The sequence below is a fragment of the Musa acuminata genome, chromosome BXJ1-3, assembly GCF_036884655.1.
Source record: "Musa acuminata AAA Group cultivar baxijiao chromosome BXJ1-3, Cavendish_Baxijiao_AAA, whole genome shotgun sequence".
NCBI classification, from domain to species: Eukaryota; Viridiplantae; Streptophyta; class Magnoliopsida; order Zingiberales; family Musaceae; genus Musa; species Musa acuminata.
The window spans coordinates 45949936-45973573 of record NC_088329.1 but is presented as its reverse complement, the minus strand read 5'-3'; the positions used below and the strand labels follow the sequence as shown (position 1 = coordinate 45973573).

At 41.2% G+C, this 23638-nt stretch overlaps 2 protein-coding genes, 1 long non-coding RNA gene and 1 pseudogene across 3 annotated transcripts; 2 read left to right on the top strand and 2 right to left on the bottom strand.

Moving 5' to 3' along the window:
* Nucleotides 1-1749: 1749 nt before the first annotated feature.
* On the top strand, nt 1750-11246 carry LOC135635470 (mitochondrial adenine nucleotide transporter ADNT1-like). The gene is made up of 8 exons (XM_065146559.1): nt 1750-2172; nt 4445-4493; nt 7930-8093; nt 9574-9611; nt 9871-9983; nt 10077-10190; nt 10455-10799; nt 10886-11246. The coding sequence occupies exons 1-8, from the start codon at nt 2006-2008 to the stop codon at nt 10967-10969; spliced, it is 1074 nt and encodes a 357-aa protein (XP_065002631.1). The 5' UTR covers nt 1750-2005; the 3' UTR covers nt 10970-11246.
* Nucleotides 11247-11709: 463 nt separating this feature from the next.
* Nucleotides 11710-13863, bottom strand: LOC108952407 (uncharacterized). Its single transcript, XR_001977294.2, has 3 exons — nt 12839-13863; nt 12185-12303; nt 11710-11962 (listed from the first exon to the last, which is right to left on the bottom strand). It is a non-coding gene; the product is annotated as an uncharacterized LOC108952407 (long non-coding RNA).
* Nucleotides 13864-14588: 725 nt separating this feature from the next.
* LOC135635465 (arabinogalactan protein 20-like) lies at nt 14589-15440 on the top strand. The gene is made up of 2 exons (XM_065146548.1): nt 14589-14846; nt 15198-15440. The coding sequence occupies exons 1-2, from the start codon at nt 14732-14734 to the stop codon at nt 15305-15307; spliced, it is 225 nt and encodes a 74-aa protein (XP_065002620.1). The 5' UTR covers nt 14589-14731; the 3' UTR covers nt 15308-15440.
* Nucleotides 15441-17988: 2548 nt separating this feature from the next.
* On the bottom strand, nt 17989-23625 carry LOC103980035 (pyruvate kinase isozyme G, chloroplastic-like; annotated as a pseudogene).
* Between the last annotated feature and the right edge of the window lie 13 nt (nt 23626-23638).

Here is a 23638-nt window from a genome sequence, read left to right as displayed (position 1 = left end):
TGTCATTCCTGCCGTTCGCTTTTCGGCGGTGGGCTGTACTGACAACGTGCTGCGATGTCGCTCTCACGCTTCTGATCTCGACATGAAGAAAGAAGGTAGCCCTACGTTCTTGTAGTAGAGATAAGAAGAGTCTTACGCTCTTGATCTCGACAGGAAGACCTGAGAAGAAAGAACGCAACCCTGAGTTCTTAGAACAGAAAAAGGATGCGCCGCTATACACGACTTGCACTGAAGAAGAAGACAAGCAGTGCGCACTGCATTGGCATGTGTTCCTCCCGGTGATCCATTTGTCACCACGTTTCATCGCAGAACGGGTTAGCAGCTGCGCCATCATACGGAAAGCGTGCGGAGTTATCTGATGCGGCAGTGGAGAGCTCGCACGTTGCCCTCGTGCTGCCGCAAGTGGAACCCTTCTCCGGCGAGGCTTGCACTGCACCGCACTGCCTCGTCCCTACTCGGAACCAAGCAAACAACATCTTCCACGTACAAATAAGAACTCGCATCGGCCGCCCAAGCGAAATACCCTAAAAGTCTTCTGGCATCTTTCTTGCTATTTTCCCCCCACTCGACTCGAGCTTCCTTTTGGCAATCACATCTTCGACTGTCCATTCACGCCCCTCTCTTCCCATGTTCTCACTTTGTCATCGTTCGTTTTGATGTTTTTTTTTTGTTTTGTTTTGTTTCTTTTTGGGTCATAAGCAACTCATACTTCCTTCTCCTGTCATCATCTGCCACCCAACCTCAACGAAAAAGAAAAGGGAAAAAAAATGATGATTCAGTGAACGTGTGATTCAGTGGCGGCTATCGTATAGTGTGAATCCTCGACTGAAGTAAACTTTCTATATCCATATTTAGTTAATGATCAATGATTGGGGTCTCTTTGGCACCAAAAATGTGGCTTGGATGAGGTGACTCGACGTTTGACGATAAAGAAAAGAGTTCGTGATAACAAACAGGAAGGAGCTAAATTTCTCGGAGTGGAAGAAGAAAAAGATGTCGAGCCGATTCAAATACATCATCGACGAAGCCCCGATGCCTGCGTTCTTCGGTCAGTAGGAGAGCAGTCCATCGACAATGAACCATGGCTCGATTAGGCCCGTCATTAGCATGTAGTGTTGCCTTTTGCGTGTGTGGATGAAGCTGATTACTCTGTTCTTGTCGTTCCCGAGTTTTATGAAAACAGTCTCGGGCATGCATCGAGCAACTCATGATGAAATAGGTTTGCATTATGATGAACACATGGCCTGTCTATCGAGACATCATGATGCTTACCCACTTTTATTGTAGTATATACGTCGAGATGCTTACCCACCTTAAGCATTGCTTCTAACACTTCATCTTCCTTGCCACCACCTTAAGAATGACATTTTTTGGTTTGAGAAGAAACAGGACATGCGTTTTCTGAAGATGAAGAAGACATAAAAACCTTCTTCTTTCCTTTGTTTCTTCGAAGAAACATGACTGTGTTGGGGGTTAATTTCGTAATTTGATCGTCATCCGGCGACTCCCATAGCGCTGATGGCCTCTGGGAATCCATCGTTACCGGTTCTTAACGAGCAATACTTTTTTTCACCCGATGTTTGCCCTCACCTTCGCTACCCCCATGATTATCGGGTAATCTCTGGGACCCAGGTTGATTTTTTTTTGGGGTGACTGAGACTGGTGAGCGGGAAGGTAAGTCGCACGAGTAACACACAGGTTTTCTTTATATATTAATACCCCAAGAAAAGTGACTCCCTGTTTCCCTTTATTCCTCACTCGCTCACTTGTTTATGTGTTCGAAAGAGAGTGACGCCATTCGAACACGAACCCTACCGCCGCCACCGCCTCCCCCCTTCCCGCTCCGCTGCCTCTCACCGCGGAAGGAGAAGAGTCGGAGGAATCGGAGACAGACCGCCTTTGTTTGTTTCCTCGTCTCCCGTCGATCGCTGAACAAGCCACGTGCTCTCCCCCAGGTCCAGTTTAGTTTAGGGTTTAGGCCGCTTCGATCCTGTTGTAGGGTTTTATGGCGTCGGAGGATGTGGTGGGGAAGAGCACGGGGGAGTCGGCGGTGACGACGATCGTGAATCTCGCGGAGGAGGCGAAGCTCGCGAGGGAGGGAGTCAAGGCCCCCGGCTACGCGGTCGTCAGCATCTGCAAGTCCCTCGTGGCCGGAGGCGTCGCGGGAGGAGTGTAAGTCTTCCGAATCTCTTTCTTGACCGTATTTGTCTGTTTCGTTTTCTCCTTCTTGAAACTTGCATGTCCGTTTTCTTGGATAGATTGTTAAATTGGACTTCCTTCTCTCCTTCTTTCTCCCGTACGATTAGTCTCGATGTTTTGTTCCTTTCGATTTCGCTTTCCATATTTCACCCGTTGTCCCCTAAGATCTTTAATTCTTGGTTGTTTGATTGGGTATTTTGACCCTAGCTTTTATCTCGATGCTTGCCAAATTGGTTAGTTTAGTTTCTGGCTTCTGCGAGCCCTAATAGTTGTAGCCAGCATGAAACTCAACTCTTCTTCTTCTTTGTCCCATCCGACTAGTTCCGTTGCTTTTTTCCTTTTGAGTTCGGTGGTGATTTCGCTTTCCAAGTTTCACCTGCTGTTCCCTAAGATCTTTAAATCTTGCTTGTTTGTTTGGGTCTTTTGACCCTGGCATGGGTCTTGATGCTTGCCAAATTGGTTGGTTTAGTTTCTTGCTTCTTCAAACTCTATCTAGTAGTTGTAGCGAGCATGAAACTCAACTTTTCTGACTTTTTATTCGGGCAGCGAAAATATGAGCGTAATGGACATTTGCTCATGGTGTTTTATATTTTTATGATATTACCTCTTTGGTCAACCTTCTTGTTTAGTCTGCTAGTCTTTCTGTAAACGTCAGAATGTATGGTCTGCTCGGAGGTATGACACACAACTGACATAACAATTTAGGAACTTTTAGAACGTTATAAAAACGAATGAATGAGAGTAATTGGTCAGTGTCGGTTGATGGTCTAGGTAGATGAATTTGGATGTTAGACCCAATTACTTGGTAGAATTAGGAGGGTGTTATGCTAAATTAGTTTAATATCTGTTGATTTTGATGTAAACCACAATTACATAGAAAGTGAATTGCTCTGGACCATGGTAGTTTAGAGGCAAGATACACATATACCCTGATTCTTGCCACATGGGGTGTACTATTAATTGTTCTGCTCTTTTGGATGACGTATTGGAACTTGGGTTTCTTGTTATTTGTTATAGATATTTTGGTCTTGCTAGTCACATTCTTCTAGGTCAAACATGATGGTCATAGATTTACTTGTAAGGTTCCACCTTGATGATCCTTCTGCCTGCTCAATATTTTGTTATTTCGAGATTTTTAAATGGATTTTAGGGTATCAATGTATTGATTTTGCACCAACGACGAATTAACATTTTTCAGATTGAATTTTCCATTTCTATTCAGAAGGCAAATACAAACCCTCAAAGTCGTCTGCTGATCATGGCTTCTGTGCAGTAGACCGATCCTGGATTCCCAATTAATATTTCCAAGTGTTTGAAATCATGAATGTACATAAAATTAAAAACATGATATGAATGAGGACTTGTTAACTCGTGTTAAGAAAAATATCATGGTTTGGTCATCTTCCAGACTTTTCTTTTGAGTTAAAAGATGACCTATGCAGCTGTGCTTTGTTATGGCAAGTAGTAAATATTAAAGCTTGCTACTTATGTATTTGTTTGTTTATTTTTCCTGCATAATAACTATAATATTTTGGATTGCATAACTTGTCGACTGGACTTCTACTTTAGTTATGGCCTATTTTAGTGCCAAAATACTTTTGGTGTTAGTCTTGAAATTGGTGATTCAGTATCAATCTATTTAAATTTTGGTTGGCTCAAAACTTCATTGGTAACTGCTTTTCTTGAAATCAGCTGATTTAATTTTTTGGTGAGAGTGGTTAAGTGAAAGAAAATTTTGATTGAAATATTATAAAATAATGTATACTGTTATGATTAGGCTTTCCAATTTATCTGAAAGGTTTAAAAGAGTTAAATATTATATATGTAAAGTAAGCTACATGCGGATAGATATGCAGCATTCTTACTCCTGGAGGAACTTTCTGAATTAGAAGACTGACTTCGTCTGGATTGTTTCTTCCTTCTTGTCTCTCTCTTTCTCTGATGGTCTTCTACCTTATCACTTCACTCGAACATATTTTTTCACCATTGCCATATGGAAGACTGCAACTACTTTGATATTAACAAATGAATAATTTTGATCTTTTGATGAGCAAGGGAGTCCTAATTCTATGAGAATAAGTTCACTTGCTTGCATTTGTTTATTTGTTGTCACTGATTTGAATCTGATGTTACAGAGGGAATATATTTGTCTTTTTAGTACATTCACACTACAATTTGGTATCTTACAATAGTATTGTATATACAACCTTCACATAGACTGTCTCATTGTATGAATGCTTTGCAGATCAAGGACTGCTGTTGCTCCACTTGAACGTTTAAAAATCCTGCTTCAGGTATAACGACTGTTCTTTTCACCCCTTTGTGTAACTGTGCAATACTTATGTATCTGTTCTTTTGCTTTCTTGTAGCTGTTGAGGTTTTAGAATATTTTGTGTGTAGTGAGATAAATTATTTCTTTTTGCCTTCTGAGATCTAGGGAGTTATTTTTTAAATTGACACGGTCTTTAATGATATGCAAATACTTTTTGGCATCGAGGACTCCAATGTATCTTTTCCTGGATTTGCTTTGCAACTATCATCTTCATTTGGTGAATCTTCGAAATAAAAATTTTCCTACCCAATTATCGATGGACCAGAATATAGCATTTTCCATGCTTAGCATTAGCATGTAAGCTCTAAATACCTTCAAGAAAGTACAATTGGATTTCAGCATTGTCTTTCTTTTCCGTTTGTTTCGGATTTAAGCAATGGCTCTGCTTGTGAGCAGATGATGTTAAATTCATAGACTGTAGGCAGTCAAACTGAATAAGATCATTTTCAGTTGTTCCTTTGCTTGCCCTTTACCATTGCTCAAGCATATGTATATCATAAGCATGCAATCATTAGATTAGGATTATCGAGACGGATCTGATGTTTAGTGTATTGTTGATCTGATCAACATCGAACCAATTATTCATATCCCATGGTTTTAAGATTGGTAGACACCGATTTGGTTGTTTCTGCAATAGTAAGTGGTTCTGACAACCAGTCACCAGATATATCGTAGTCGGTTGTAGTGTAATGAAATTGATGAGTCAATCAATTCTAGTCCGATTGGCTGATCTGAATTGAAACGACAAGCTGATTTTTCGTTGTCCAAGTTTGGGTTGATTGATTCAGCCAATCATTTTTCACTTCAATCAATATGCAGTCAGATATTAACTTATCACAGCCCCTTATCACTCAATTGATTTGGTTGGCTATAATACAAGAACTTTAGTGCTGGTACTAATTGTTTGTTCCCCTGATACCCTTCCTTTTGTACGAATTGGCCGTCCTTATAATTCTAAGAGTAGCCTTTGTTCTGTTTCTACTGGTGCCTACTCAACGACCCAGGACTTTCCCCCTAGGATTGGGAATGGGCCCCTTGCTCCGTCAGAGGCGTTCCTGGGCCTCTCTCAACAGTTGCAAACCCTCATCGACATGATGCAAGCCATCGCCCCACTCCTCCCCCAGTTGATGCAGCTAGTGATTCCACGCAACGACCGGCCCTCCAGTCGTCGATTGCACATCCTCCACCTGAAGCTCAATTGGAGAGTCCACGCCCCATCTTCCAAGAACCTCCTCGGTCGGAAGGGATGAGTGACACCGCACCACACCCTCCAACCGCGGAGTGTAGCGCTTTGCCAAACCGCACTAAAACCCTGACAGAGTCTGAGGCCCAGTCTGTCGACTCCTGAGAACACTCGATGAAGGCATAACTCCAAGCCATGAATCGTAGGCTCGACGAGGTTCAGCAGGAATCCGATACGACCCACGGTGGGTGTCAAATTTGATAAGTCACTTAGTCGGCAGTCACTAGTGCGATGGGCTTGTTAGAAATTCTTCGCTTTGGGCAGATTAGCGTACCCGCACGGTTTTACCCTTTCAGAGCGCGTGGGCTCAAAAAAGCACCTCTGAGTGTAAGGGAGACCCGGGGGACTTATGAGCCCTTGGTTCCCCTACTCAATCAATCTGGGACTAAATGACCTTATCAGTGCTCCCGCCTGGAGGGGAGCCAAGGGCTCAAGGGCCCTTCTTCTAATGCCAATTTGATAAGTCATTTAGTCGGCGGTCATTGGTGCGATCAGTGATTTAAAAAGCACTAGGCGCCAAGGTCCAAAAACGCTTGAGGCGTTAGGTGCTCGCCCGAGCGAAGTGAGACGCTAAAATATAAAAAAATTATAATATAATTATTTAAATAAAAAAATATGTTATTAAATTAAGATAATTGGGTACAAAATCACAATGTCACATTAATAGAATGTCTCAAAAATCAAAACAATAAAATTTTACATCAAATCTATTAAGTTGCTCTGTACACTTGCCATTTATTCTGAAACCTAAAAATAATTTTAAATAAATAAAAATAATAGAATTAAAATTAAAATAATATATTATTAATCTAATAAAAAAATATTATTATTAGTATACAGTTAGCAGTATATTGTTAATATACTGTTAACAGTATAGTGAGAAGAGTATGAGAAGATCGAGGCTGTTGAGGCAACGATAGTGGTAGTTGGAGCGGGAGCAGCAAGTGATAGTGGGAGTGGGAGCGGGAGCGGCAACAGCAGCAGGGAGCGGCGACAGCAGCGGCGCGCGACGACAACAACGGCGAGCAGCGATTGTGGCAGCGGCGAGCAGCGGCAGCAGTGAGCAGTGACAGCGGAGAAGAAATCTCAGCGGCAAAATCGCGAGCATCCTAGGGTTGGGGAAGTCGGGGAAATCGCGAGAGGGAGCCTGACATCGGTGATTTAGTTGGTTCGATTGAACCAACTAAAGCATCGGGGACCAACCAGACCTAAAAATCTGATTTGGTCGCCTGGTTTAACCCAGGCGTTCGCCCGAAGCCCTCGATGCTTGGGCTCGGGCGAGCGCCCAGGCGTTGGGCCTCTTTCAAGCGCGTCACATGGAAATGAGGCGAGGCGCTCGGGCCTCGCCTCGCCTCGCCCGAGCGCCTATTGTAATCACCGGGTGCAATGGGCTCGTGAGGAATTGTCCGCTTTGAATGGATGAGCGTACCTACAAGGTTTTGCCCTTTTGGAGCACGTGGGCTCCAAAAGGCGCCTCTGAGGGTAAGGGAGACCCGGGAGGTTTATGTGTCCTTGGTTCCTCTATTGCTCAACCAATATGAGACTAAATGATCTTATCACTAATCTTGTGAGATTTTCAAATGAGATCTTATGCTACATCTAGACAAGTGTATTATACCTCATGAGGTTATGATGCATATAGTGATGATAGCATAATGCAATAAAAATGGGGTTACTTGATTGGACCAGTTGGTTTCGCAGGCATGATGAAGCATTTTTTTTATTGTGATGTTTTATACTATAGAGATGGTTGATGGGGTTGGCTTATTTTTTCAATTGGATATGTCATTGTCACTTGGTAAACAAGATAAGCATCTGGACATCAATTGTGAGATTTTAAGTTTTCCATTGGTGTCTGGATTCCTCTTGGTTTTTTAGATATACAAATTAAGCTTCAATATTTCATGTGACCAGATCTTGAAGCTCCTTTTATTTTTAACTTAACGTGCACATATAATTGCATACAACTGTAAATGCAGGTATTTTTGCCAGCGCAACACAACTAATTTGCTAATGCAATACAACTGAAGTTATCATGCTATGTTCAATATTGTTCATTAATTCTGGCATTTGTGTGAGTTTTGAACAGAAACAAGTCTTTGAACAACATGGCTTTCTTGATTTATTACTAATATGGATTTTGTTGTAAATACAGGTTCAAAATCCTCATAGCATTCAATATAATGGAACTATCCAAGGCCTCAAGTATATATGGAAATCTGAGGGTTTACGAGGACTATTCAGAGGCAATGGTACTAACTGTGCACGGATTGTCCCCAATTCGGCAGTCAAGTTTTTTAGCTACGAACAAGCATCAAGGTAAATTCTTGGATGCTTTCTTGGTTTTATACTTAGATGAAAGTCAGTTAAAAGAAAATATCAAAGAAATGATTTTTATTTGGCATGTGATATTTTTCGTTTTTGGTATCTTTGTGTTGGTTGTGATATAAATTTTGCTTCTTGTACCACTATTTCGGACTTGTGCATTGGCTTAAAAACCTAATGCGCTGGAATATACTTAATCCGTGGCTCAAGTCTTAGTGTATTTGAAAATGTTTTGCTAAAACTACTAATACTATGGATCACATGCTATTCTAATTTGTTCACTGGATGTGATGAGCAAAATAGTTGCATAGCTACACTTTAGATGACAAGTAACTTTACAGATTTGCACCTCTAGTGTCTTGTTGACGATCAACATCCAAATATTCTCAAACTTTATGTCTTGGACTGAAGTTTTGATCATAAGCTGCAAGACTTCAAAAATTTTCAGACTTTTCAAGTGGTTTGTGTGTCCGTGTCAAAGGTTGATGGGAAAAATATTATTTCATGCATGCTAGAATATGCTGTCCGGTTTTGTTGTAACAAGTATACAGATATTAATTTGCATTTGGCAAATATTTCTCGTTGCTTTTTTTCTTCTTGTTTTGATTATGAATATGTCAAATGTAAGTAGCAGTGTCCTAGTGGAGAGGTTTGGTTGTGTCAGCTAAGGGCTTATTGGGTTCAAGACTGCAATGACATTATAGCAAATTTAATATTATAACAAGTACGTGTAGAGTATCTGGAGATCTCAGTGGAATTAAGCACAGAAATGCAGAATGTTGGGCGTGTGGTTCAAAATTTCACTCTTTCCATCGGATAAAACTGGCATGGATGGACGTCCATCTGTTGGACGCTCATATGTTATTGCAGAGATATTTCTTTGTAAATAGGGTTTGTTTTGATTGGGACAAGCATAATGAGGGTATAAGATTAATCATTATCAATTCGTATTCTGTGGTCTTATTTATACTTCAGCTAATGTTTGAGTTTTGATCTGAAATCTTGAATAAGAAAATATCTAATCTACCATTGGGCACATATTACAACTTGGAACAAGTTTTTTTTGTTCACATGCTTAGACTGAATTTCATTGTGAATAGTGTTCCAGGTAAAACCAAGTGCAAAAAATCATGTGGGATTTGATTTTATTACTTATGAGATCCTTTTTCAAAGACAGGGTTCGCATGGTTGCAACTGCTTTGAACTTTGTTAGAGACAAAAATAAACTATTGACAAAGCATAGTTTTTTTAGTGGTTTAATTTCAAATCCATATGAACGTTAAGTTCTCAAGTGTAATATTAAGGATAACTGGATGATTTCCCTGGGTTTGTCCAAACGTTGTCTGGGAATTGTGCTAAATGACTTCTGATTATCCATCTATTTAATTCCTTGTAGCTGAGATTAGGTTGTATTCTTATTTTTGCAAATCAATATTGTATGACTACTGATGTTTGGATATGTAACTTGTCACAGTGGAATTTTGTGGCTTTATCGTCAGCAATCAGGCAATGGTATGACCTATCCTTATATATTGTATTTTTTATTGGCGTACTTAATTGAATGCTGTTAATTGGTGCAGTAATTGGTCATGTTATATTATTATATATTTATGTCACTTCAAGGAAATTAGCAAACACATGCCTCTCTTTGAGAGGTTTTTTTTTTTTCTTTCTCTTTCCATTCCATAAATTGTCCTGATCACTGGATGAAAATCAGTCGCTAGCTGAACCGGTGTAGGTGGGTTCATATAGTTTTGTGTCAATCATGCAGAAGAAGCTCAGCTCACTCCTGTATTACGTCTTGGGGCTGGAGCATGTGCTGGAATTATTGCTATGTCGGCCACTTACCCAATGGATATGGTCCGTGGAAGAATTACAGTTCAGGTGCACTTTCTTGTTTTTACTAGATCTTGTGATATGGTTGATCCTCTAGATCTTGTTCATACCCCTTGTCTCTTTTTTTCTTTGGCAATGCAGACTGAAAAGTCGCCTTACCAGTACAGAGGAATGTTCCATGCATTGGGTACTGTCTACCGTGAAGAAGGCTTTCGAGCTCTGTACAAAGGGTGGCTTCCATCTGTCATAGGAGTAGTAAGTATTCTCCTTATCTTTGGCGGCATCGCTCATTAAGTACAGGCAAACATCTATTTATATCTAGCAATCCCTAAGATGCTTTTGCTCATTAGATTTTTCTTAGACTGTTTAATTTAATAAACCGTCTGCAAATTTTGGAGTAATAAACCTAAAAGAGGCATGACACACATGTAAAGATTGTTTTCTTTACAGAAGGCATGACAAATAAACCTATGAAACCAAATTTTGGTTGCTCATACAGAGAATTTGTTTTGTTTGCAGATCCCTTATGTAGGCCTCAATTTTGCGGTATACGAATCGCTTAAGGATTGGTTAATTAAATCTAACCCATATGGTCTTGTTGAAGATTCGGAGTTGAGTGTGGTCACAAGACTTGGATGCGGTGCTGTTGCTGGAACTGTTGGGCAGACGGTTGCGTACCCGCTCGATGTCATTCGCAGAAGAATGCAAATGGTGGGTTGGAAAGATGCAGCCTCGGTTGTGACAGGTCAAGGTAGGAGTAGTGCTCCCTTGGAATACACAGGAATGGTTGATGCATTCAGGAAAACGGTGCATCATGAAGGCTTTGGGGCATTATACAAGGGTCTCGTCCCCAATTCGGTCAAGGTAGGAGTAGTTCTCTCTCCTCATCAGCTTTAATCCGATGACAAAGTTTATCTGTCGAGAATATTGTTTTTTATCTTTGGTTTCAGGTGGTTCCGTCCATTGCGATTGCATTCGTGACATACGAGGTTGTGAAGGATCTTCTCGAAGTAGAAATGAGAATATCTGACTGAAGCCCCGGAATCGATGGGGTGGTTGTGCCACTTTGGCTGCTGTTTTTTCTTTCCCCCATCCCCCCACCCAGGTTTCATAAGAGGGGCAAAAGATCCAGTTCTCTCTCTCATCCCAACCCAAAGTGCTTCGCGGTGAAATAAATGGTTTCTGTAAGTTGCGGCGAGAACACGAAATGTGTTATGCTTGTTTATGATGATGAATAATGTTTGCTGCTGCAATTTTTTTTGTGGCTTCGACCCCTGATGAAAGGCCGAGCTATTTAGCTTTTTAGCCGCAGTTCACCCTTTTTTTCTTAGAGCAATTTCTTCCTTTTATATAAAGTCGTCAAAGAAATGAAAAAGCAACTGAAAGGTGTCACTTTGTTGTGAGCAGTCTTTGGCGATTGTGTCTACGCACGATTGATTGGAAATGTAAATTCGTAAGGCCCCAGAAATCAAAACCTGTAAGAGAAATGATAATCAAAGGATAAATCAAAAGAATAAAAAAAAATCATGCCCGGGAAAATACATGTTTGGTTTCGTCATATTAGTTGTAAATGTGACACATGTTTGGTTTGATAATAGCAATAAATAGAAATTTCAGCTTATCATCTGTTTTTTTAATCTAATTATTCATTCCTAATAAATCAGACAAATTTTGGCCCGAGAGTTACTTCAGATCCTGGACAATCACCTATGAGTAAAACCAAAATATCATGATGTGAAATTTGCAAACAGAAGCAAACAATCTTCTCACAGAATACACAAATAGCAGACATCTATGTTCATTAGAATTGACAAGTCTTTCTGGTCAATCATAAATTTCTCATAAATAATAATACATTGGCTATTTTGAGAAATAAGTGTTGCCAAGTCAAGCTATCAACAACACGTTCTGACATTAAGAACTTTCACATCATTAAATAGTTAAAAGGTAAAAAAAATCAGAAATGGCAGGAAAATTCACTTGAGAAATATCAGCAAAAGTGAGTTTCATGGTTTCCTCATCATCATCTGAAAAAAAGAGATTCACCGACATGGGAAGATTGTTATAACCAGCCTATCGAACATTTCATTTCACTTTTATTATAATAAACCTAATTCGAAAACAGTGGGGGATTTCATGTGTGAAGTTAGTTAGTTTTGGTGTTTCTGTTAGTATATACATACGATACAGACAAAAGGAACTCAAAAAGGAATTTGTTTGAGAAAAAAAAAAATGGAGGAATTACCCACATTTTATTTTTGGCTATTTTGTCCTAAGTTGATGTCTCCTGCCATGAAGTGATTTCCTTCTTAGCACCTTCGTGGATGTTCTTAGAACTCATTGGCACCGATATATGACACAATTCTTCCTATGAACAATAAAAAAAACAAGGTAATGCTTGCTCAGGAGGAAAATTTCTATTGAATTGTTGCACATGATTATTCACCATACGACCAAACTCTCACAAAGCATCACTCGACAAATGTGCGTAAACTAAGGCTGCAGTCCATTCTAACAAGTCTGGCTAACATCATGGGACCAAATTATGCTCATAAACATCTACTTAACATCCTATTATTTATAACCCAATATCCACAATCTCTCTCTCTCTCTGCTTGATTACAAAGAAAGGATTATGTTCTCAGATACCAATTTCTATAGGCTTTCTAAGTGAACAGATCCAGTCCATAGATGAAAACGAAGAATACGGGTGGTCACAAGTACAACAAGGAAAGGAAGAAACTAAAAATTATTAATTCAAGTGTTATTAATGTTCCCTTTAATCCGGCCTTAAGAGACTAAAAAGAACCCGTCACAACTAGCACCGAAGAAAAGGATCGACCAGCGAAACAAACTGCATCAGAAATACAGATCAAGCTACTTCGAATCAGAAGGCAACACACCTGGAATCTGTTCTCCAGCGTCCGGATAATTCCATGACTCGGAGACGAAGCAAATCGATCGACGAAGAAAACCCCACATCGATCCTTCGCCACTTTCTTGGACCCCAACAAAAAGCGAACTACTCGTCACAAGATCACGCGAAAAAGACACAGACAAGAATCGAAACGAAGAAAACCGCACATCGATCCGTCGCCACTTGGAAACAGACGCATACAAGAATCGAACCCAAGAAAACCTCACATCGATCCTTCGCCACTTGGAACAGACACATACAAGAATCGAAACGAAGAAAACCTCACATCGATCCTTCGTCACTTGGAAACAGACACATACAAGAATCGAACCCGAGAAAACCTCACATCGATCCTTCGCCACTTGGAAACAGAAACATACAAGAATCGAAACGACGAAAACCCCGCATCGAGCCTTCGCCACTTTCTTGGACCCCAACGAAAAAGCGAACAATCACACGAGGAAGAGAAATCTAAAGAAACAATCATATACAAGAATCGAAACGAAGAAAACCCCGCATCGATCCTTCGCCACTTTTAGCGACATCAAGAAACCGGGTCTCACCTGGAACTGGAATTTACGGCAGAGGACGAAGCGATTCGCACGGGAGATCAAACCAAACCAAACCAGTTTATCAAAAGGTTCGATGAGGCGACAAGAGATCCAAGAAAGGAACAAAGAAGGAACTAAAACCAAAGAAGCGGAAGATGAAGCGCGTTTAAATTAAATTAAATTAAATAGCACAAACCATCAATTAGAGTTGCGGAGAGAGAGAGGAATAACTAACTTTAGTGGGCGGTGGGTTGGAGGTGATTCTTGCTTCTACTCTCAGAAGTTAATGTAGGGTCCAGTGTGATGAGGGCTCGTGGCCATCGAAACCGTCCCATGTCATCCCACAGCCGTCCGATTCGTAGAGTCCGTCTGATATCCCTTTTGGCCACGTTCTTGGACCCCAACGAAAAGCTAACCATCCACACGAGGCTTCCTAGGAGGGCCAGGCACGGATCACGAATCTCACAGCAGAAGGCGCAAACCACACCACGGATCCTAATAATGCCGAGAAGAGAGACTCGCACGCACGAATCTCACAGCAGAAGGCGCAAATCACACCCCCCATGCACGGATCCTAATAATGCCGATAAGAGATACTCGCGCGCACGAATCTCAGAACAGAAGGCGCCTACCCGTATTTTTCGGGACGGTTGTGACGTGGCACAAGGTCAGGCGTACAAACTGGCCGAGCCCGACACCGGCCAGGCTGGGCTTGACGCGGTTCGGGGAGGCGGTACTCACGTGGGTGGGCCACGCGAGATGGGGACCACAGCGACGGCGTGCCCCGCCTCCCAATTTGTTTTCTATTTGGCAGAATTACGTACATATCCCTTGAAAGACTTCGATTTTTATCAGTCCCTATAAGTTTAACACACACACATATATATATATATATATATATATATACACACTCCAAAACAAAAATAATAATAATCAATTATATCAATTATTTTTTTTATTAATTACGGTAATTTAATCAATTAAGACTGTAATTCCCACGTTCTAATCATGGCTAGAATTAGTTGGCATGAATATTTTAAGATTAATATGTCTGTGGAAAGCTTAAAAGTATTTCGTAACTTTTAAGGGACATGCATGTAAAATTGGGGCCATCGGATCCGCTATGGAGCTCCAAACCATCGGGTCCGGGAGATGTGTTCGAATCCAGAAAGGAAAAGAAAAGGAATAAAAGAGGAGGAAGTGAATCGAGCCGCATTGCCCTCTCCCAAATCCCGCTCCTCCTCTCTGCTCCGCCCGCAGAAGGAAGAGAGAGAGAGAGAGAGTGTGTGATCTCAGGGCGTGCTGTTCGCTTCTTGGTCTCGGAGGAGATGGCGGGGATTCCCAGGGCTTCATTCGGTTTGGTGGCCGTCATGGTTCTCGCCTTGGCCATCCTCATGCCTGCCGTACAGGCCCAGGCCCCCGCTCCCTCGCCCACCAGCGACGGTGATCTGATGTTTCCTTTATTATTATTTTTGTTTTCCTGCTGTTGTTATTGTTTTAGATGCCAAAGATCTGATGTTTTTGCTGCTTTTACGTCGATCTGTTCTCTTCTTTTTGGATCTTCCCCTTCTTTTATCCGTGTTTTGGTTTCTAATAGCTTAGGCACAATGTGCTGTTTCTTCGTACATTTAATCGCCGACAGATGTAAAAAGATTTAATCTTTAAAGCAGATGGTTTTGAAGCCTATGAGAGTCTTTAAGTGAGCTCGATCTATGAATGGTACTCTTTGGTTTGCCATGATTGCGTGTGTCGAAGGTTCGGAAGACTGATAGAAATGTTATATTTTCTGGGCAGGGACATCAATCGACCAAGGGATTGCTTATCTGCTAATGCTGGTGGCGCTGGTCCTGACCTACCTCATCCACCCCTTGGATGCCTCCTCTCCCTACAAGCTCTTCTTCTAAGCCTTTTGGGAGCACATGCATGCTTGTGATGGGGGGGTGGAGGATGTTTGTCATGTTGGTTGTATTTGGGTACTAGGGCTCGTTTAGTGTTGTGGTATTTGGACGCCTTTAATGGAATCATCATGTTGAGTTACCCTAGTTGTTCTTACTGCTTTTGTGGCCAATGCTTTTTGTTTTAGTTGCAGTCTGATGGTGATGTGCCATGGTATAAAATGGATATTTAGGAATTATCATACACCGTTCTTTCCTTCCGGTATCAATGGGAGTCCTTTTCTGTTACGAGGGGTTTAGTAAATGAGCTTTTTGGCTAGCAGCAATTGCAAGGCATTTTGAAGAGGAAGGATTAATCTTGATGATGAGCTTTGAATCCAGGCTGCCATCACATCACGTCTTGCTAATTCTGAGGCGCTGAGGGGGGCTACAAGCAGGACTGCTGCATGATGGTGACGTCCGATTATTTTCCAAGTCAGTAAACATCAACTCATCAGCATAAAACTTGTTGTTGTGGTCAGCCGAAGGAATTAACTAGGTCACACTAGACAAAAATGGAAGGCATCAACAACCGCCTGTATGTCTCTCCACTAGCAAATGGCAATCACAACCGTATGTCTCTCTACTCGTGCCTCGACCAAGGGTATCAGCTCCGCTCTAGGCCGGACTCTGTTTCTGGCTGTTTCCCTGCACATGTTGCGTCCTCGTAGGGCCAAGACACAGCAGGTGCTACAAGAAAGTCTGCTGTCTGTGCAGGTTGTAGGCACATGTTGCGTCCCCGTAGGGCCTAGACACAGCACGGGCCTGCACTCCACCACGTGCGGTGCAGATGACCATAAATTCTTTTTATTCAGCGTGTGGAAAGTTCGTTCATGGTTCATTTCAAACAGCGGTTTCCTCGCCCCCCCTCATACTCACTCGAATTATATATAGCTTGAGTAACCATATAATGGTAAAGGATTTGCATCATTTCTAATTTAAGCTGTTGCTAAGAGAAATGGATGGAGACATCTTATTTACGAGCGACAAACTTGTCCTCCTCTCCCTCTCACTCTTGTTTTCTTGATTTGATATGAGCTCAATGATTTATTGTAGCAGGGAACCAACCTAAGAAAATTATATAACTGTTGATGTTACCACAACAACCGTAGTGTTCCAGCACACCAAAGGGATGCGGCAGAATGTCCCCTCGAGCGCCGGAGGTTGATTGTTTAGGATCTGGAGCAATTGCATACAACCGGGGCCCAACCTGCATCTTGCCATCCCCTTTGGAAACCATTCATTTAAGCCGATTTTAACAGTTCAGACCATCATAACAAACTATCAATGTTCTAAAATGCAATATACTCAGTTGTATATGCTTGTATGCACAGGCATACATGTGCAGCCATATCACAACCTAGCATAAGCTTCTTATACGTGAACCTGTTGTCGACATATGGTTTGGATAGGCATTGCAATTTGTATTAGCACTAGTGTACTTTTCAACTATCGGTATTACTTGAGTACTATTATGTGTTCTTCGATAATATGCCATTCATGACTTAACGTTCACCCATTTCTTGTGACACACCACTCAATTAAGTTCTTAAATGTACATCATTGACATCCTAAACTTTTCTAGTTGGTCCGAGTATGTATATACTTATTAGCAACTTAGACTTGATTGTATATTTCTTTATTTGTACTCAAATGAGGATCATCTTAAATATTAATGGAACCACATTATCTGGCCCCCATATGCTTCTGCATACCTTGACTGTTGGATTACTGTGGCCACTACTTGGAATACTACAATCTGCATACTGCAATCTGCGACAAGTAAAATAGGTTGGAGAAACGAGGAGAGAATTCGGAGAATCCACTTCTCTCCGTTCCTTCTCTCCGCAAATAGAGAGACTTGGAGCAAGGTGACCATAAAGGTTTATCTAAATATTTTCTTTTTCTTATTTGTCCTTGTGTGACAGGAAAGGAATCGCATAGTCTAAAATTATTAAGTGCTTGTTATCACCTCCTCTTCACCCGTCAAACCAAACGAAAGAGGGCTAATTATCTCTTTAGTATCCAAATCCTTACACCTATAAAATATAGGTCTCGATCCCTAGATCTAAAAAATTTACATAAGAATCTCTATAGTTACGAAAGTGAAACATCTGACTTCATTTACTCTAATATCATTGGTTTTACCGACGGGAGCACAAAAATGATAAGTAAAACAAGTAATTTCAATATCCCAGTTACGTTTTCAGTGATGACAAACGACGACACCGTTAGAGACCACAAGAGAACAATGATAAGAGATTGAGACAAAGAGAGATGATGACGCAGATGCTGACGCTTTGCATTGATGTCAACGCAAACAATGATGTGGGAACGGGCAATGTTGCTCTGCATTTGTGTCTGTGCTGATGCAAATGTTGAGCGATTCTTTCGTCGCTTTGCATTTGTGTTGACATCGATAACAATACGATGAAGGGTAACATTGTTTTACATTTGCATCGACACTGATGCAAATGTCGAGCGACCATTTCGTTGCTCTACATTTGCGTCAACGTCGATATAAATGCCGAACGATCCTTTTATCGTTTTACCTCCTTATCCACAACAACTACCCGTGGGCCCCAACAACGCCGTTCAACCTCGCTCTATGATAACCTTCTTGTATGTGCAAGTAGATCAAATACCTAGATGACAGTTTTTGAGATGAAATTGTCATTAAAAGAAGTGCAATCGTTTTATATCATCTTATCCTGAATCGATACCCAATTATCTATGGAGGTAAAGAAATTCTATCACAGAGTGGTACAGCCCTGCGTCCAAGCAATCTCCATCTAAATCAAAATAGAAGGTAGACGCAAGGAGGATCTGAGGAATTCGAGTCAGAAGATCAACACGACGCTAATAATTAAACATCTACGAGAGAAGCATCAATATCAGTAAGACTAAAATCTACATATTAATTAATATGTGGGAAAAAGAAGCAGTAAAAGGATAGTGGAGGGGAAGCATCGGAATCCGAGATACCTGCGCTGCAAGACGTATGGAGGCCCTTCTGGAGATCATTGAGCTCCTCGAGAATCCGCTTGGAAGCCATCGCCAAGCGTCACCCCCTGGTCCTGACTCCCGATCCGTCCAAAGCCCCACGGAAACATGGATCGATCGGAGTAGTAAGATAACAGGTGGGAACAAGAGATCGGTCGAAAAGAAAGTGAAACAAATTGAAGCGAGAAAAAGATAGGAAGGGAGAGAGAGAGAGACGCGGTACCGGTGGCGAGGGTTTCTTGGATTCCTCCCCCTCCCGCCCCTTTCCTCTGTATCTCGCTGCCGTCTCTCTCTGGGCGCGCTTGGCCGAGAGAGAGAGAGAGACAGAAGCTTGATTCAATTCTTGAATGACTTGTATGCGACCAGGAGGAGTCGAGTTCCGAGATGCTGCTGATGATGACAATAATGACGGCTATGATTGTAACCGGTCCATCGATGCCTCTGTGTTTGTTGCCCACGGTTGGAGACAAGGATGGTGATCCGAAACTGAAATGAACGGGTTAGGTTTGACCAGATCCGGCCCAATCTCTCGTGAGTGGGCTTTACTCGGTCCGGCTTGCTCAACATCAGATGTGCTGCCCACTCTGAACCAGAGCAACTTGCTCACTATCCTTTTGACCATGCCTGGTTTCTGGATCATATCGTCGAGCAAAAGACCATGTATTAATTCAATTACAAAGCAGAATATACAGTAATCAATCGAGGATTCTACCGCATCAATTCATGGACAAATAAATAGAAGAAGAAAATAAGGAAAAGAAAGTCGGGTGTAGTTACCTGCAAGTAAGACGACAAGGCCTCGGCAGCAAATGTCCTTTCAGCGTCATCCGAAAATTTCATATATATCGGGCAAACACCAAACATCTCACTCATATGATTCTGCAGAACAGGTTGCTCTATAAAAATGTGCATACAGGATTCCCTCGAAATCTAGTATTACTGCCACCAAAATCTCTAAATGGCAGAAAATATACAGGTATCAATTGCTTGCCATTGTTACATTATTTGGCAAGCTTGGGATGGGAGGAATATGATAAATATATGTTATGCTTGTCACCTTGAATGCCTGACAAAGATTAGCTGGCTGATCTCCTCCATTTATAGTTGCTTCAGTCCTCAGAGCTGCAGTGTGTGACTTTAACAGCTTTCATTGGGTATCTATCTGCATTATAATGGAGGATGTTACTGTTGATTTACCAATTAGGACATAACTAGTTTGTGTATAATCTAATAAGTAGATGTGGGATTATATAATCGCACTAACAAAAGGAAGAATAAATGCTAAAAGGTAGAGCAACAAAAGAAGGACAAATGCAAAGGCAGGACTTGAATCACATTCCTACAGTTGAAGAATATTGAGGAGTGGGGGAGGAATTCATACTTTCCATGAGCAGTTTCCCCAGAGAGCATTATTGGATCTGAACCCTCACGAACCGCAATAGCAATATCCAAGACGTCTGCATGGGATGGCGTCCGATGAACAATCATGCTTTCAGCATGTTTGTTGCTACAATAACAGCTTTCACATGCTCCTGCATATTCTAATAATTTCCTCCTGCACATTTGGAACACGAGGTAAGACATTGAATAATACAGCACATAATTACTCACTGGACATATGCCCTTGGGCGTTAGAGCTTTACACAAAATATAACATTAAAACAAGCCTTTATATCGTGGCTGTTGATCGCCATAGGTACCTGCAGCAGTGGAACTTCATCGATAGGGAGTTAAGCTCCAAGATCCCCTCTAGCAACTATTGCCTACAGAAAACACAGAAGAAATTACATAATTGAAGATCAAGGTTACCAGCAAATAGAAAAGTCAGCATATGTTACAGAAAAAAATATTATGTTGAAAGAGAATCAAGCTCAAAAGGGGATCGCCTCAAAATAAGCACCAAGTAATCTAAGAGATCTGACTAAAAGAAACTTGCAATCAACTAGCTAGAGAAAATAAACAGGAATACCAATCTATTATATATAGTGAGGCTTCACAAACAGAAAAATAAACAGAAAGGACAAGAGTGACATCCACTTAACCCCTTTTCTTTCGAAGTTCAAAACACTGCTAAATTGAGACTGGTATTATACCTTATGTTTCTATAACTTGGGCAACAATGTGGGTGTGCCTTCAGAATAAATAAAGGCATAACTCATTAAGGATTTTTCGATGCTCCAAAGTGGCATCATATGGTGTTTTTTTTCCATATTTTACAAGTGCAAGTCCTAGACAAAATATACAAGTGAACTACGCCAAAAGAAACATTGACAAATTAATTTATCTTTACATCTGCTTCATATGTTTTCCATTTATCTCTTTATGCAAATAATGACCCTCGACAAATATTCATTCTTGCACAATGTCTGTTAAAATAAAATGTTCTCCCCGTCAAACGCAAAACATTTTTCTTTTCGGACATACCAATATTAAAGACTGTAAGCATTAAGTTCTAATGAAGGTTTATACGAGAATCAACAACATGTGACTGTGTAACTCGTATCATAGTAGTAAAGCTTGATCAGCGGTGAAGCACTACATCACATCAAATACATTAATTGATACCATTATGCCTTATCTTAAGATACCCATATGTACAAACCACTTGTAAGCTTAGCAGCATCCATGTTTAATATACAACATTCAGATGCTTACCCCATCAGATGCGTGACCATGGAATGCAGATTAGGAATCGAATCCACGCTTCCAATTTTGACAATAACATGTATGTCTGCATTACAACTTGACAAAATGAATCAAAAGATTCAGTGCCAACAAGGAAAGTTCTGATCTTTTGAGGCACTTAAAGAGAGATTTCAACCAAAACTAGGACCGAGCATCTGGTTTTGAGATAATCCTTCAATTCATGGACAACTTTTGCATCTTTGACAAAGGAAACTGCATAAAAGTCCACATTGTTTTCAACTCCAAATTTGATATCGACCCAATCTTTTTCTACAAGGAATAAAAAAAAATTATTATACCAGAAATACAGAGTTCAAATATCTATTAGACAAAGGACTTAATTAGAAGCACAAAACCAAACATAATTTCTCTAACTTACCTGTGATGGATGGCAAGGTTGCACTCTTTCCTCTAACAATCAGATGCCTCCTGGACTATCCCATCAACGACTTCACACGTGACAGAATCCTCAGTTTTTGACATAATCAATAGAGACATCATTCCTCCTGTAGCATAAACAAGATCAGTTTCCTAATTTCCCAGCGATAAACATACATCAAGATGAAAAGTGAAAGGCTGTTTGCTACTTGTCCAGCATTAGATATCAAAAACATTACCATTTTTTGTGCTTTGTTTCTGGTTACAGAAACGAGGTTAAAGAATGGACGTAAGCAAATCATTTAATCACAACTCATATACAAACATTGTGTTTGTCTATATGGAATCCTCAATCCATTACTTCTAATTAGAGGCACATGCTTCATTCATGCCAATTATTCTGAACACTGCAAAAGTTTTTATGTCATCATAGTATTAAATATTGACCTCAAACTCCATACTGTGTCAAATAGTTATTGAGCCAACTATATTCCGTATATTACATGTATGCAAACAGTGCAGAACGGACATTTGTTGCTTATATCAGAAAGGATCAAGTCCCTTTTATATTTTCAAAGACTTCATTAGTGATGTATAAGAGATGTGACATGAATTGTGAAAAATAAAGAGATGGGAAATGAAATATATCATAAAGGAAACTTATTGGACAGTACCAGCTACCAACGTTTGTGAAAATAAATGTCATGTAACTATATCTCGAAAGATCATTTGAATCAGACCAGACATTTTTACTTGCCATCTACAAGAAGCATGCCACCAACTTCTACATCATTAACGAAGTCATCATAGCTGACACTAACACAAGTATCTGAGCCAACTCCTCCTTTTATCTCAAAAGTGAAGTCTCGTCTACTTGTTAAGGTAATCAGCTGTGGTGAGTCACCACTCCTAACCTCAGGGCCCTAAGACAGAACATGCAGAGATAAGAAAATCATATTAAGAAACCGGCGTAAGGGATATGCATGACGAAGGAACTAGTGAACATTTGCAAGATTGTTGGCAATAGTGTCCGATATTTGTCATCAAGATCAGGTAAAATAACTGTCCAGTATATTGACTCTCAAATTACGAAGCCTTTAAAGATACTACGACGTTTGTGCTTGCATCATACAACATAAAGAAAAAGAAGTATACGCACTGCAGCATTCTAGTAAACATAAACTCAGTATGCATTCGTGGGATACAAAATGATGTCACCGAGATCCAAAAGAAGCCAGAGGAATGAAATAGCAGTCGGAAGAAACCTGCCTTGGTATCAAGCATGAGATCGATGACTTTTGATGAGATGCATGGTCTCCATGCGACATGTTCGACCGAGCAACATTCATGCCAGCCTCAGCTAGCTTCCATATCATGTCCCTTGTGTTGGTTGATGGGCCGATGATGGTGCAGACTATCTTAGTCTGCCGCACCACATTCGGCTTAGACCACAATCCCTTGGGAACTTCCCCAAATTGCTGAATACCCTTCTTCCTGCAACCAATTAATCGTCTTCAATTTGTAATAATCTTTAACAAGATTATAATGATTAAAAGCCCACTGAAATGAAAGAAATGGCAAGCACATAATGCACTGGAGACGAGCAATCTTCGACATGAAATAAAAGGTAAAGGGAAAGAGGAAAAAACAGAAAAGACAGTTGAGAGGTTGGAATCCGATAGGTGAACACCTTTAATGTGTCATCCGGGAAGACAGGAAGAACACCGGCGTCGGAACGAGCGAGCGGCCTCGCCACGGTAACAGCTGCCTATCTCGATCCTCTGCTACTTTTCCTGGGGGAAGAACCTCGGGGGTAGCGTCGAAGGCCTGAGCTCGTGGAGATGGCTCCTCGCGTCCCCGGATCCGGAGCCCGATGGCGAAAGGCGAGAGAGACTTGGATGGATCGCGTCGCCACCACCTGCGCCATGGCTTCCACGTCCCAAAATTACCACCACATTCGAGCAGAGCCCTTCTTCGTTGGGGAGATCGCCGCGCCCGCGCCCGAGATTTGTCTTTGATCTCCTGCTAATGCGATCGCATGTACGAAACATGGAGCGATGCCCTCCAGGCGACCCGTTACGACAAACTACCTGACCTGTGATCAGAGCACGCAGATATGGTCCCACAAGGGGACCCAGCACCGGAGCGCCGTGAGACGGTTCCGACAGGAACGGGTAGGAGCAGAGGGTCCTCTGTAGTCCAAATCCGAACTTGTAACCCATGCCATGCATGAAT